Below are 12,870 nucleotides of genomic sequence, written 5' to 3' on the forward strand. Positions count from 1 at the left end.
TAAGGATGATACGCAGATGATTTTCGACAAAAATGATAAGCAAAACTTTTGACATGCAGACACGGTCGAAGTCCAGACTTACTAAAGCATCCTAATGACTATCAGTTAGGCACACTAATGCAAGACCTGGTTCACTAAGACCACCGCTCTGATACCAACTGAAAGGACCCGTCCTAATCCATCTGGACGAAGTCACCAACATCTGGTTCCATTGCGATGATCGACTCTAAATCATGTCTTTAAAATGAGCAAATGCACAGCGGAATGTTTCTTTCATACCTGAGAATAAACATGCTTTAAAGTGTCAACCAAAAGGTTGGTGAGTTCATTAGTTTAACATAAATAATCATTTCATAATATTAATAGACCACAAGATTTCATATTTCCATTTCTCGTAAACATACGTCCCATGCATAGAGACAAAATATCATTCATATGGATTGAACACCTGGTAACCGACCTTAACAAGATGCATATAAGAATAACCCCATCATTCCGGGATCCTCCTTCGGACATGATATAATTTTGAAGTACTAAAGCATCCGGTACTTTGGATGGGGCTTGTTGGGCCCGATAGATCTATCTTTAGAGTTCGCGTCAATTAGGGTGTCTGTTCCCTAATTCTTAGATTACCAGACTTAATAAAAAGGGGCATATTCGATTTCGATAATTCAACCATATAATGTAGTTTTCAATTACTTGTGTCTATTTCGTAAAACATTTATAAAAATTGTGCATGTATTCTCAGCCCAAAAATATAAAGAGTAAAAGGGGATCAAAGGAACTCACCTAATGTATTTTATAGTAAAAATACATATAACGATATTGAACAAATGCAGGGTTGGCCTCGGATTCACGAACCTATATCATTTATTATATATATTAAAACGTATAATGAAAATCACATGATTTTATTTGTTAATATATATTATTTATATATTTGTGGTTATATAGGATTTATATTAAATTCCATTAAAAAAAACATATACTTACTTTATATCTTAAATTATGTGTTATATATATTTATATCTTAAAATGATTAATATCTATTCAATTAGTTATATTAATATATATATATATATATATATATATATATATATATATATATATATATATATTTATTATTATGTTTGAAAATCAATAGTTTGTTACATGTAAATATTTATTTAGATAATGTTAGTATATAGTTATATGAGATATTAATATACTTATAGTGTATGTACTATATACATTATATACAAAATAAAAAAAATGATAGTTTTGATATTAGCGAGTTATTAATATTAATAATACTAATAATAATGATAACAATAATAATAAACTTAATAAAGATGATAATTTTAATAATAATATAAAAAGGGTAGTTTTCATAAAAATAATATTTTTAATAATTATGATCATTTTAATAAATGTGATGGTTTTAATAGAAATGTTATTAATCATAATATTAATAATACTAATTTTAATGTTAAATGATAATTCTAGTACTAAATATTTATAATAATGATACCCATTTAATAATACTACTAGTAATCCTAATAATTATAAAAATGATACTAATATTAAAATTGGTGAAAATAGTAATAACTCATATTATTTTTATAGTAATAATAGTAATAATACTCCTAATCATAATAATAATAGTAATCATACTTTATGTTAATAATAATAATAATACTTTTAATTCATAACGATATTAGATAATAATAACTAAAATTATAATATTAGTAATCATATCATCGATTTTAACATAATCATAATTTATAATAATAATAATAATAATAATAATAATAATAATATTAATAATAATAATAATAATAATAATAATAATAAATATTCCTAATCTTGTATTAGTAATAATAACAATAATAATAATACTAAGGATGTTCATGATACTTAATAATAATAATCTTAATTATAATACATGTAATAATAACAATAACAATAATTAATAATAACATAACAATAATAATAATAACAGAAATAAAATAATAAGTATACCCTTTCAAAAGCCATCATAAAAAGAAATGTCCCATACGAGACTCGAACCCACGACCACTCGCTCCCCGTTAACACCTCAAACCGTTGGGCTGTTGCCCATAATCCGAAATAAGATAGAACTCAAAAACATTTAACCTGATTTTCATTGTTTCCTGTTTTCTCTCCTCCTTCTGATACATCGTCGACCAGGGGAAAACCAGAGAAGAAAAAAAATACCAATACCAAGACAAGGTTTTTCATACATCATAATAATAATAACAATTTAATATCAAAAGTTTATATTGAATGAAAACAAAATTAAAACAAAAAAAATTACATAAAAACAGTCTTGCTGTACGTCGCAAGTTTTAAAAAAAAAAAATTTGATTTTCGTGATAGTGAAGGTTTTGGACGAAGTTTATAAAACGAAATGTATTTCAAATCACCTCTATAAACTATCTGAATCGTTAATTTGCATCAAAACTCTAAAACATGATCGAATTTCATCATGAACACGATGTTTGACTTTTTACAAAAAATACTTTGACCCGATAATTCGAAGTGAATACGAAGAATTGGAAACTGTTATTTTACAGAAAGTTTAAACAAAATATTCCTAACATAACCTCATTGTTACATTTTGGAATTTGTCACGAAATTGTGGTTTTGAAAAAAATGAAAACAAGAACAGGGTTGTTTACGGGTTGGCTTAATCTCCTGATTTAATTTTGACAAATTGATGTCTGTGATGGATAATTGTAATTGTGAATTGATGTTTGAGGTTAACTGGTATCGTGTACACTGAATTTTGATTGAGTCTTCTAACCTATAAATCGACAGCTTTATTCTGTTAGTACAGAAATTTATAAAATAAATAAAAAGGGGATGTTGATAGTTAACTGCTTTTGGAAATCACTGTATAAATTGATACTGATTTGTACGAATGAATAAGATGATAAATCATCTACAGAAAAAGCTTACTAAACACTGTTAAGAATGTGATCTGGCTCCATTCTGTAGCAATTCTTCTTTCAGATTAATATAAATAATTAATATATATAAATAGCATTACCTTTACTAATAATAAATAATAATATTAGTAATAATATAATTATATTAAGGATAAATTATTGTTGTTAAAAAGGATAATAATACTTATAATAACCAAAATAATACTTAAAAATAATACTAATGATAATGTTATTTAGTAATAATAAAAAGGATAATAATATTATTAATGATAATAATTGTGTTATTTTCTAATAATGATAATAATCATACCAATATTAGTAATAATAAATAATGATATTTATAATGGTAATTATCAAAATGACGATAAAAATACTATATAATACTACTACAAGTAATAATGTAGACATAACAAGTTATGTATACTAATTTCATATCTATAAATTTTGTATCAGAAATAATAATATTGTTATTACAGATAATAACCCTAATATTAATAATAATGAAGATAATAATAATAATATTAACATTTATATTTTAATTTGTAACTACATATAATATATAAACTTTTCACTATATAGTATAGTAACATTTATTGAATATTTAACATATATATACTAATTATACATATATTTCATATGTCTTTACTTATGGATTCATTTTAAATGGAGCTTAACTTTGTATCTTATTTTACATTTTCAATTCAAATGAATAAATTATATTTTATTAATCCAACTTAACATATACACTTTTATATATATATATATATATATATATATATATATATATATATATATATATATATATATATATATATATATATATATATATAACAATTGGTTCATGAATTGTCGTGAATAGTCATAGGTCAAATGTATATATGAACACAGTTCAAAGTTATTCGAGATTCAGTTTAACAGACTTTGCTTATCGTATCAAAATCAAATAAGATTCAAGTTTAAATTTGGTCGGAAAATTCCCGGGTCATCACATGTTTAACCATGAAGTATACCAATATATTTATCCATATTCCTATTGCAAGTGAACTTATCAGCATATGCAATTGTATCCAGACTACATTGTAAAATGGTACTACGTAATTGGGATATGAATCATTAACGGACATGAAGCGTTAACACTCTTTTTTGACTAAACATTTTTAAGCATCCACCTATATGGGAAGACCGCTTCTGTCTAGAAGACATTCATATTCGCAACTGTAGCAGAAACAACAATACCGCATAACTATAACTATATTTTAGTTAACAAAATCATCAATTGAACATTAAAGATATATTCTTCAAGTTAAAAAATATAAGGAACCTTGCAGTTTTAGATAGTCATGAAGCAACCATACCTTCATTGGGTGTCTTTTTTAGCCACCATCTTGCTGCTTCTACTGAGTCATTGGCAACACCAGCTAACCCATCCTAGGTTTATATTTTATATCAGCATTTCTTACAAATATTAAATCATAATCCCAACCACGTCACCATTTTTTCTCAAATCATAAATACATCAAACAATTGAATCAAAAAATCAATCTCAGTTAGTTCCAAACTGACACATTCTATAAACTCTAAATAAAGCCATTATATATAAAACATAATGCTAATTACCACTGCAACAAAATTTTAACAAATGTTTAAAATAAAGCCACTCTACATTCTTTCTCAACATTTATTCATAAAAAATCATACCATTGTGTAGTGCATGTGCATCCACGGTAGCAACATCTCCATTCACCCTTGAACATACACTTTGTTGAAAGTTCTTTGTTTGCTTGTATCATATCATAATTAGTAATAATGACTTAAACGGATCATAATGAACAACTGACCTCAATCGCTACAATTCATTAACGACAATTTACTCCATATAAGCATACACAAATTACCTAAATTTACAAAGTAGAACCAATGATAGTACAATTCATTATTTTGCATGACTATAATACAACTAACATTAAGATTTACTTACATGTTCTATTTCAAAAGCTGTTATGACCGAGTGCAACTAAAAAGACCTTGTTCTACATGTAATGAAAGACAAAAAATAATAATAATAAAAACCAGAAAGTTGACGGATGAATCCAGTAACATCAAACAAACACAACCACCATCACTTTATTTTATTCATTTCTCTTAGACTTTTCATCAAACACCTTACATTCACCTTCATATCAATTATTCACCTTCATATCAATTAGAATGATCAATTATAATAAAAAGAATCTAAAATAAGTACAAAACTTAATCATCAAATACACATGGTAGTACATATTTAGTTGGAACTACCAAAAGAACATACAAAATACTCATACAAAACAAACACAGAAAAAAAAAATTTAAGAACAGAAAGAAAGAAAGAAAAGTAGTAGATAAGAGCTTTAATTTGAGTTACCGTGTTGAAAGCTTGAAATTTTTTGAGAAGAAGATGAAGATGAATGATTTTGAAACTAACTGGAACAAAGGAAGCTTTAATATAGCGATATACCTTCTTATGAATATTGAAAATATTGAAAATCTCACCTTCTTATGAATATTGAAAATATATGAGTTGAGTTAAGGCAGAGACCTAAATTTGAATTTCAAATACTGAATATTGTAGAGTATCAAAGAAGGACACTAATTTAATTGGGTAAGAGGAGATGCATTGTCAGACAAAAAGATATTCCTACTGTAGAGAAGATACGAAAATGATGGGAAATTTTCTTATTTATATTTATAAGTATTAATTGCTAAATATTAATTGCAAAATATTACATCATCAAGTTAATACATTACAACCCTTAAATCACATGTTACAACCCTATCAAGCACGTAATGACCTCAGCAGAAACTCTCATTTATAAGATAGAATGGATAGATTTTGGAAATTTAACTGTACAATTAATTTAGTAGTTACTTTTTATAATTACATTAAGTGATGGACAAAATTAGACAATTTATTACTATATTTAAATCCAACAAAAAGTTAAATATGATAGTTTTTTGAGACGAGATTGTTGACCAATCAAATTCTATCATATTCATTTCAATTTCTTATAGTAGTAAAGTATTATGTGTGTGTTTGGATTAAAATAACTAAAGTTGGAGCTTGTAGTTGGACTTTATGACTAAAGCTTGAGCTTACTTTTGAAGTTGCTTGTTGGAGCTTATAATTTTATAAGTGTTTAATAAACTATTTCGAGCTTATTTTTTAAATCATAAACTCAATTTTTTTTTTTCATAAACTATCATGAGTAGTTTATTTTTAAAGAGCTTAATATTTTTATAAATTCTAAACTTATTTAATTTATAAGTTTAAGTTCCTATAAGATTTTTTAAGCTCAACAACAACTGGTGCGTTAAGCACACACTATGACATTATTGCTCCAATACTGTTTCAATTGCTTATCATCATATTCAATATTATTTGTGATGTTTGGAAAGTAAGTGAAAGTGAGACCTGAATTAAGGCTCTTTTTAGTGTCCCATTTGCGCCGTTTCCAGTAGAAACCAATGAATGTACTACAGTATCGTTTGGCATTATTTCGCCCCACCATCATAAAACTTTTCGTTTATTTTATGAAGAAAATAATATTACTAATATAAATAAACAAATTAAAGATCAACAAGGTATAAATCAATAAAACATAAACGAAAACTAAATTAGTCAAGAATCAAAAAAATGGGAAAAAAATAAAATAAAATAAACAAACAAGCTAAACAAAACATAAGCTAATTAACCACCAACATAGTTTAATAATGAAAATAATAGTTCAAAATTTTAATGATTCAAAAGTTTTAATTGAACATAGGTTTGAACAACAATAACTTAATTGATAATTCATTTGAATGAACACTATAAATAATAATATATAATTAAGATATTAGTCTTTTAAATAAAAAGTAAAGAATCTAATTTTTTGATAAATGTTATATATACTTTCTAAGTTCCAATTTTATGGTCTACCGATAATACACACAATATACAATTTAAGAAATGTCATTATAATACTACATTTCCGTTTATTTTTCAGTTTTACTCGTAACTTTTTTACTTAAATGAATGAGCTTAATGGTTAAAGATTATTTTTCAACTATGAATTGTTCAATGTAGATTGTTAGAATGATTAATTATCATTCATTATTCAACTCACTAACAGAATGATTAACATTCAATATTAAATATGAATCATTTAATGAGAAGTCAAATATAATATGTATTACCATTACCATATAGTAATAGTAACTAGAGTTATACTTTTTAATTTAAAATGAGATATTGTATGTGTTTGGAACATTAAGTTTCCATAAAAGAAGTAAAAGAAAAACTTTTTGTTTACATGTTGAATTGGGAGTTTTTATAGTTATGGTAATGCAATATACTACATGTATTGCAAAAAAAAACATGATAATTTGATAAAAATGGAAACAAATTCAATGGCGCACATATTCACATGACAAATTTATTTGAACATGTCACCCGCAAACGAAAATTCTAGTATTTTTAGGCCACTTACTATCCTACCTTATTTTCACTGAACTTCTTTTCTTTACATCAGTGTCACATCAACACAAATCTTTTAACATTCCTTTCACATTCCGTTAACTAATCTCTCACTATCATACATTCATTTCAAACTTTAAACAATTTAAAATTATTATTTAAATACAATACATAAATACAAATAACATTTTATTAAATAAAATAAAAACATTACATTATTAAAAATTAAAAACATTACATTATTTATCTATATATCTAATTGACAAAGCCCAAGTAAATAGTGTAATCCATAACCTTCACAAATTTACAACAAACTTTTAACTTTTTATAATTCACCCCCACCCTATATAATGCTTATTTTTATAATTTTTATAAACTTACCCCAAACCTTTCACACTTAATAATTTAACCATAAAACTTCCCACTCTTTATAAATCGACCACATAATTTTTACTATCTAGTAACTATTCATCACCATCACCATCACCATCACCATCACCATCACCATTACTATTACTATTATGTTATTATTATTATTATTATTATTATTAAATTAATAACATAATTTTTCACTTTATTATTTTTTAATTATATTCTTATTACAAATTAACCACGTAACTCATTTTTTAATAATCATATTATTATTATTATTATTATTATATATATATATATATATATATATATATATATATATATATATATATATATATATATATATATATATATATATATATATATATATTATATTCTTATTTTATTAAATAGTTTGTACCAATCGTTGATGTACGTCTCACTTTATTGATTGAGCATTTGGGTCTTTTCTATTTTCACGCTTATTACAAATTAATCACATAACTATTTTGGGTCCTTCCTCGACAATACGAAAATTAAAACAAAAAAAATGATAAATAGTTACTTTCTCAATAATTAGCTATGCAAATAATGTTAATCAAGGGTGAAGAACTGGCGCAAAGCTAGATTGCCCAACTAGTTAAAAATAAAAGACATTACATCGATAAAAAAAAATACAATAAATAACGCTAATTGTTTCGAACAATATAATCATCCGGGAGTGTCCAAATGTGTTCGATCAATTGTTGCGAATGACATGATGCGCTCTTCAACGAACATCTTCTTCAGTTGATATCCTTAAATATTCTTGCGCAAACATATGAATAATACATTTACAATAATTGTTTAAACATTCACGGGACGTTGATGAGCCCATATGTAAATATTCATCGAATGCATCAGGTGCAATGTCATACGCCAATTGACGTATGGCCGATGTATACTTTTGAAAAATATTGAAACCGAGTTAACCGATAGCATCGTAACGTTGATCAAAAAAATGAAAATAATCAGGTCTCGGTTGAGAATCGTATGATAGAATAGCATGACAAGTACGAATAAACAATGACTTACTCATTCGGTATCGATTTAGAAAATAATCACCCTAAAATGTTGGATTATCCGAGAAATAGTCGTACAAACGATTACCGGTATCAATCGGATCTTCTTCGTCCATTATATCAAGCGAATCGAGTAAGTTAAGCGCGTTGTAACCGTCTTCAATTAAATCATCATCGTAATCGAACTGTGTGCTATCACTATCCGTCACGCTCTCGCTTTCGCTTTGAGAATTCAATAAATCATCCATATCCATTTGAATTTTTTTTTTTTTTTTTTTTTTTTTTTTTTTTTTTTTTATTTGTTTGTGAAATATGAATGAAAGGTTGAGAGTGTTGGGTATTAAGTGTATTTTTTTTTTTTTGTTGAGTAAATGTGGTATATATATATAGAAAATGTATATGTATTGTATTATTGGTTTAATAGATAAAAGAAAAAAAGCAATCTAGCCGTTGCAAAAAGAAAAAAAAAAAGATTCTGCAGTGGGGTTCACGAACCAACCCGTTAGAGCCGTTGCAGTCCCAACTGGCAGGCCGGCTCGCGATTTGTTGTCGATCGGCGTGAGCTGGTGGCGGCCGTTATCACTACCATGTGGCCTTACTGCTTAATATAAAAACTGTCGATAACGTTTTTTGCATTTAGAAAACATAAGTAGTTGATGTTCCATAATTGTATCATCGAATTTATTTCTCTGAAACATCAACTTGATAGAAGCATACTTAGGTAACCTAAAAGCTAGCAAACAAGGGATACATATTGTAGAACCTCAAAAGAATTGAGTAAAGTAACATGATAGACGTGTTTATTTTATTTTAACTACGTCTTAATTCTTAAATCACACTCCGTATTCAAAACAATCATTAAACAATGTATAGTTTTCTTTTATTTATTAAGTTATGAGGTTAATATTATTGAATTTATTCAGAATAATTATCAAAACTTATGAGGTTAAAAATCAAATTCAATCAGATTAAAAACTTAATTATCCTGTTTTATTAAACGCTGTAAATTTAATACCACAAATATTATAAATCCAATAATAGTCTTTTTAAGTATTCATTCGTTAAACCACAGTGATGGCAGATTTGCACAATTTGATTTTTGGATTACAAGAATGAAATATGGTACTAGTAGCAAAAGGTTGGTTACATAATCAATATCACTATCACCATTTTTCCAACTAGTATCTATTTATAATTGCATATTACACCAATACCTAAAAATTCACTTCAATTACCCAAATTTAATAAGCAAACCTCCATTTCACAGAAATGACCAAGATACCCTTGTCAAAATATGACTTAAAAGTACTTTTTCATTACTTCGACTTTAGGTTTTAACTTTTGTATGTGCATCTTTAAACTTTTTTCCAAAACAGCCCCCTAAGTTTTAAAACATTGCAAAAACAACCCATGAAAACGAACTATTTACCTCAGTCCCTCACATTTTTCTCAACTTTCGTCCGGTATATCGACTCCATCCTCTGCAACTTCAAATCATTCTTGAACTTGTTAATGAAATCATCCGCCTTGGCATCGACCTCCACGTCATCATGGTCTGCCGCCGTCACCACCGTCTTCTTCCTCTCCCTCACGGTGGCCGGCCGGCGAGCTTCAACTATCCTTTCACTTTCTACGTTCGAGAACCCCACTTTCAAGCTAGCAGATTTCTTCATCTTCCCAGCTGCCGGATTCGCCGGAACTTTCGCCGGAATCTCACCGGCCGACTTTGTTCTGTCATGGTATCCGCCGCCGCCGCCTTTCATTTTTCTGTACACCTCATCCAAACTCTCAAACGCATCAGCATCTTCAAAACCCGTATCCGAACCAATCTCTTCATGGGTCGGGTCAAAATCGAAATGGGTCACCTCTGTTTCTTGATGGGCCGGTTCAAATTCGAAATGGGTCATCACAGCCTCAGTTTCTTGACTTGAATCAATCGTATTGTAATCGAATTGGGTCACCCCAGTTTCGGTTTCTTGACCCGGATTCACCGGATCCAAATCGAAATGTTGGTAGTGAAGAGGTTGATTGAAGACATATTGTGTAGCAGCTACTTCTATCGGATTTTCTTGATAATAGGTTTCCGGGTCGGATCCGGGTTGGGGTTTTAGAGTATTAAAGTTGAAAGATTTAATACGGTTAAGGATAGAAGGAGATCTAACAATTTGTGGTGGGTTTTGTTGATCATTAGAATCTTGTTTTTCTTGTTGTTGGTCGTCTTGTTGATGGTTGTTGGTGTTGTTTGATAAATTAGAGGTGAAAACAATGGTGGCAATCATGAGATTAAGGAGGATGAAGAAGACAGTTGAAGTGAAATAACTATTAAGAGAAGTCCAAATGGATGATGGAACAGAAATGGCAGGATCTTCCATTTTGGGGAGAAAGATGAAACGATGTAGTTTTGTGTGTATGTGTGTGTTTTTTGTGTGGAGTGAGAGTGAGAAAAAGAGTGTGTTTGTAAATGGGGAGGGGGTTGGGTTGGGTGGGATATTTTGTGAATCTTCTCCAATTGTGTAGGTGGTGTTCTTTGTCCTTATCAAACCCATGAATTTTAATCAAGTGATACAACCCAAAATTAGTTGTTAATTCTATATAGAAACGTATGTTTTTATATGTTATCTTATCTTATCTATCTAAAATCTAAAATAATTATAAACATGACTATAATCTATATGATCAGAGTCGGAGACAGAAGAATGCATAGCATCCACACTCTTCAAATAATCGAAATATAGTGTGTTAAAAAGTTTTATATTAGTTGCTAATATTCTAAAATAATAAATACAACACACAACAACACAACAACAACAAAACCCAATATCACATACGTGGTGTATGGGGAGGTGAGATGTAGACAATCTTTCCCCTATCCGAGAATAAAGACAAGTCATCTGTCCACTCAAAGTGAAAACACTCTTAAAAGTAGAGAAAATCATCCCTCTCTCTATTCGACGGATAGATAGATTGCTTCTTAGTGGACCTCCGGCCAAAAAGTAGGAAAATTTTTTTAAAAAAAAAACAAAATAAAAATTAAAAATAAAGTTGAAACGTCATGAAAATGGTAAAATCAAATTTTCATGGGTTTTAAATCCTGCTTGAAAATTGATTTAGGCTCTAAGAGTCAATCAAGTCGGCAATAAATCGACGCTTGTTGTCGACTCAATAACTAGAGCCGTTAAAATAATAAATACAAACATCCCTTAAATATGATTAACATATATCATAGTTACGATGTATATATGAAAATTGAAAAATGTTAATGACAACCCTAAGGGTTGTCATTAAGAAACTTTTAAATGTATGTTTTGATTGTACGATCCAAATAACCACATATTCCCGTGGAAAAAACCACCCACTAATGTACAACTATTTTTGCACCAAATTTTTTTTTTTTTAATGACAACCGTAAGGGTTGTCATTAGCATTTTCATGAAAATTTTATGTTAATATTTAGTTTTTGTGAAATGCATTTTCTACCAATGAATCCTGGCTTTGCCGCTATATATGACGTTGTTTGTATTTTTTTTTGACAGCCGATGATATCTATATTAAAAACACAGTAATATAATCTACATCCACGTTTATATTAAAAACACAGTAATATAATATACATCCACGTTTATATTATTACCGTGTTGTGAAAATGTATCATATCATATATCATATAGTTCACTTTTTTAAACAATTTGTGATAAAGCTTAACATTTATCCAAATTCATCCGCCTTTAATTATTACTATATATACTATTTTACGTAAGTTGGTGCCCAACCACATTCCACCACGTCATCAAAAGTTACTGTTATACTGTAGCAATCACTGTAGCAATTTTTTTTTTTTGTTCCCCTAACCTCAAAATATAAAAAAACCTATATATACTATTTTACGTAAGTTGGTGCCCAACCACATTCCACCACGTCATCAAAAGTTACTGTTATACTGTAGCAATCACTGTAGCAATTTTTTTTTTTTGTTCCCCTAACCTCAAAATATAAAAAAACCGCAAAAAAAACTTAG

The 12,870-nt window shown here is 28.0% G+C and overlaps 1 protein-coding gene across 1 annotated transcript; it reads right to left on the bottom strand.

Annotated features, from left to right (window-relative positions):
* Nucleotides 1–10,139: 10,139 nt before the first annotated feature.
* On the bottom strand, nucleotides 10,140–11,315 carry LOC139891312 (uncharacterized). The gene has a single exon (XM_071874267.1). The coding sequence runs from the start codon at nucleotides 11,225–11,227 to the stop codon at nucleotides 10,286–10,288; it is 942 nt and encodes a 313-aa protein (XP_071730368.1). The 5' UTR covers nucleotides 11,228–11,315; the 3' UTR covers nucleotides 10,140–10,285.
* Between the last annotated feature and the right edge of the window lie 1,555 nt (nucleotides 11,316–12,870).

This window comes from Rutidosis leptorrhynchoides, chromosome 2 (genome assembly GCF_046630445.1).
Source record: "Rutidosis leptorrhynchoides isolate AG116_Rl617_1_P2 chromosome 2, CSIRO_AGI_Rlap_v1, whole genome shotgun sequence".
In the NCBI taxonomy this organism is placed as follows: domain Eukaryota; kingdom Viridiplantae; phylum Streptophyta; class Magnoliopsida; order Asterales; family Asteraceae; genus Rutidosis; species Rutidosis leptorrhynchoides.

Bases quoted from the DNA above. Each gene is read 5' to 3' on its own strand.
- LOC139891312 (XM_071874267.1), bottom strand. From the start codon at position 11,227: ATGGAAGATCCTGCCATTTCTGTTCCATCATCCATTTGGACTTCTCTT.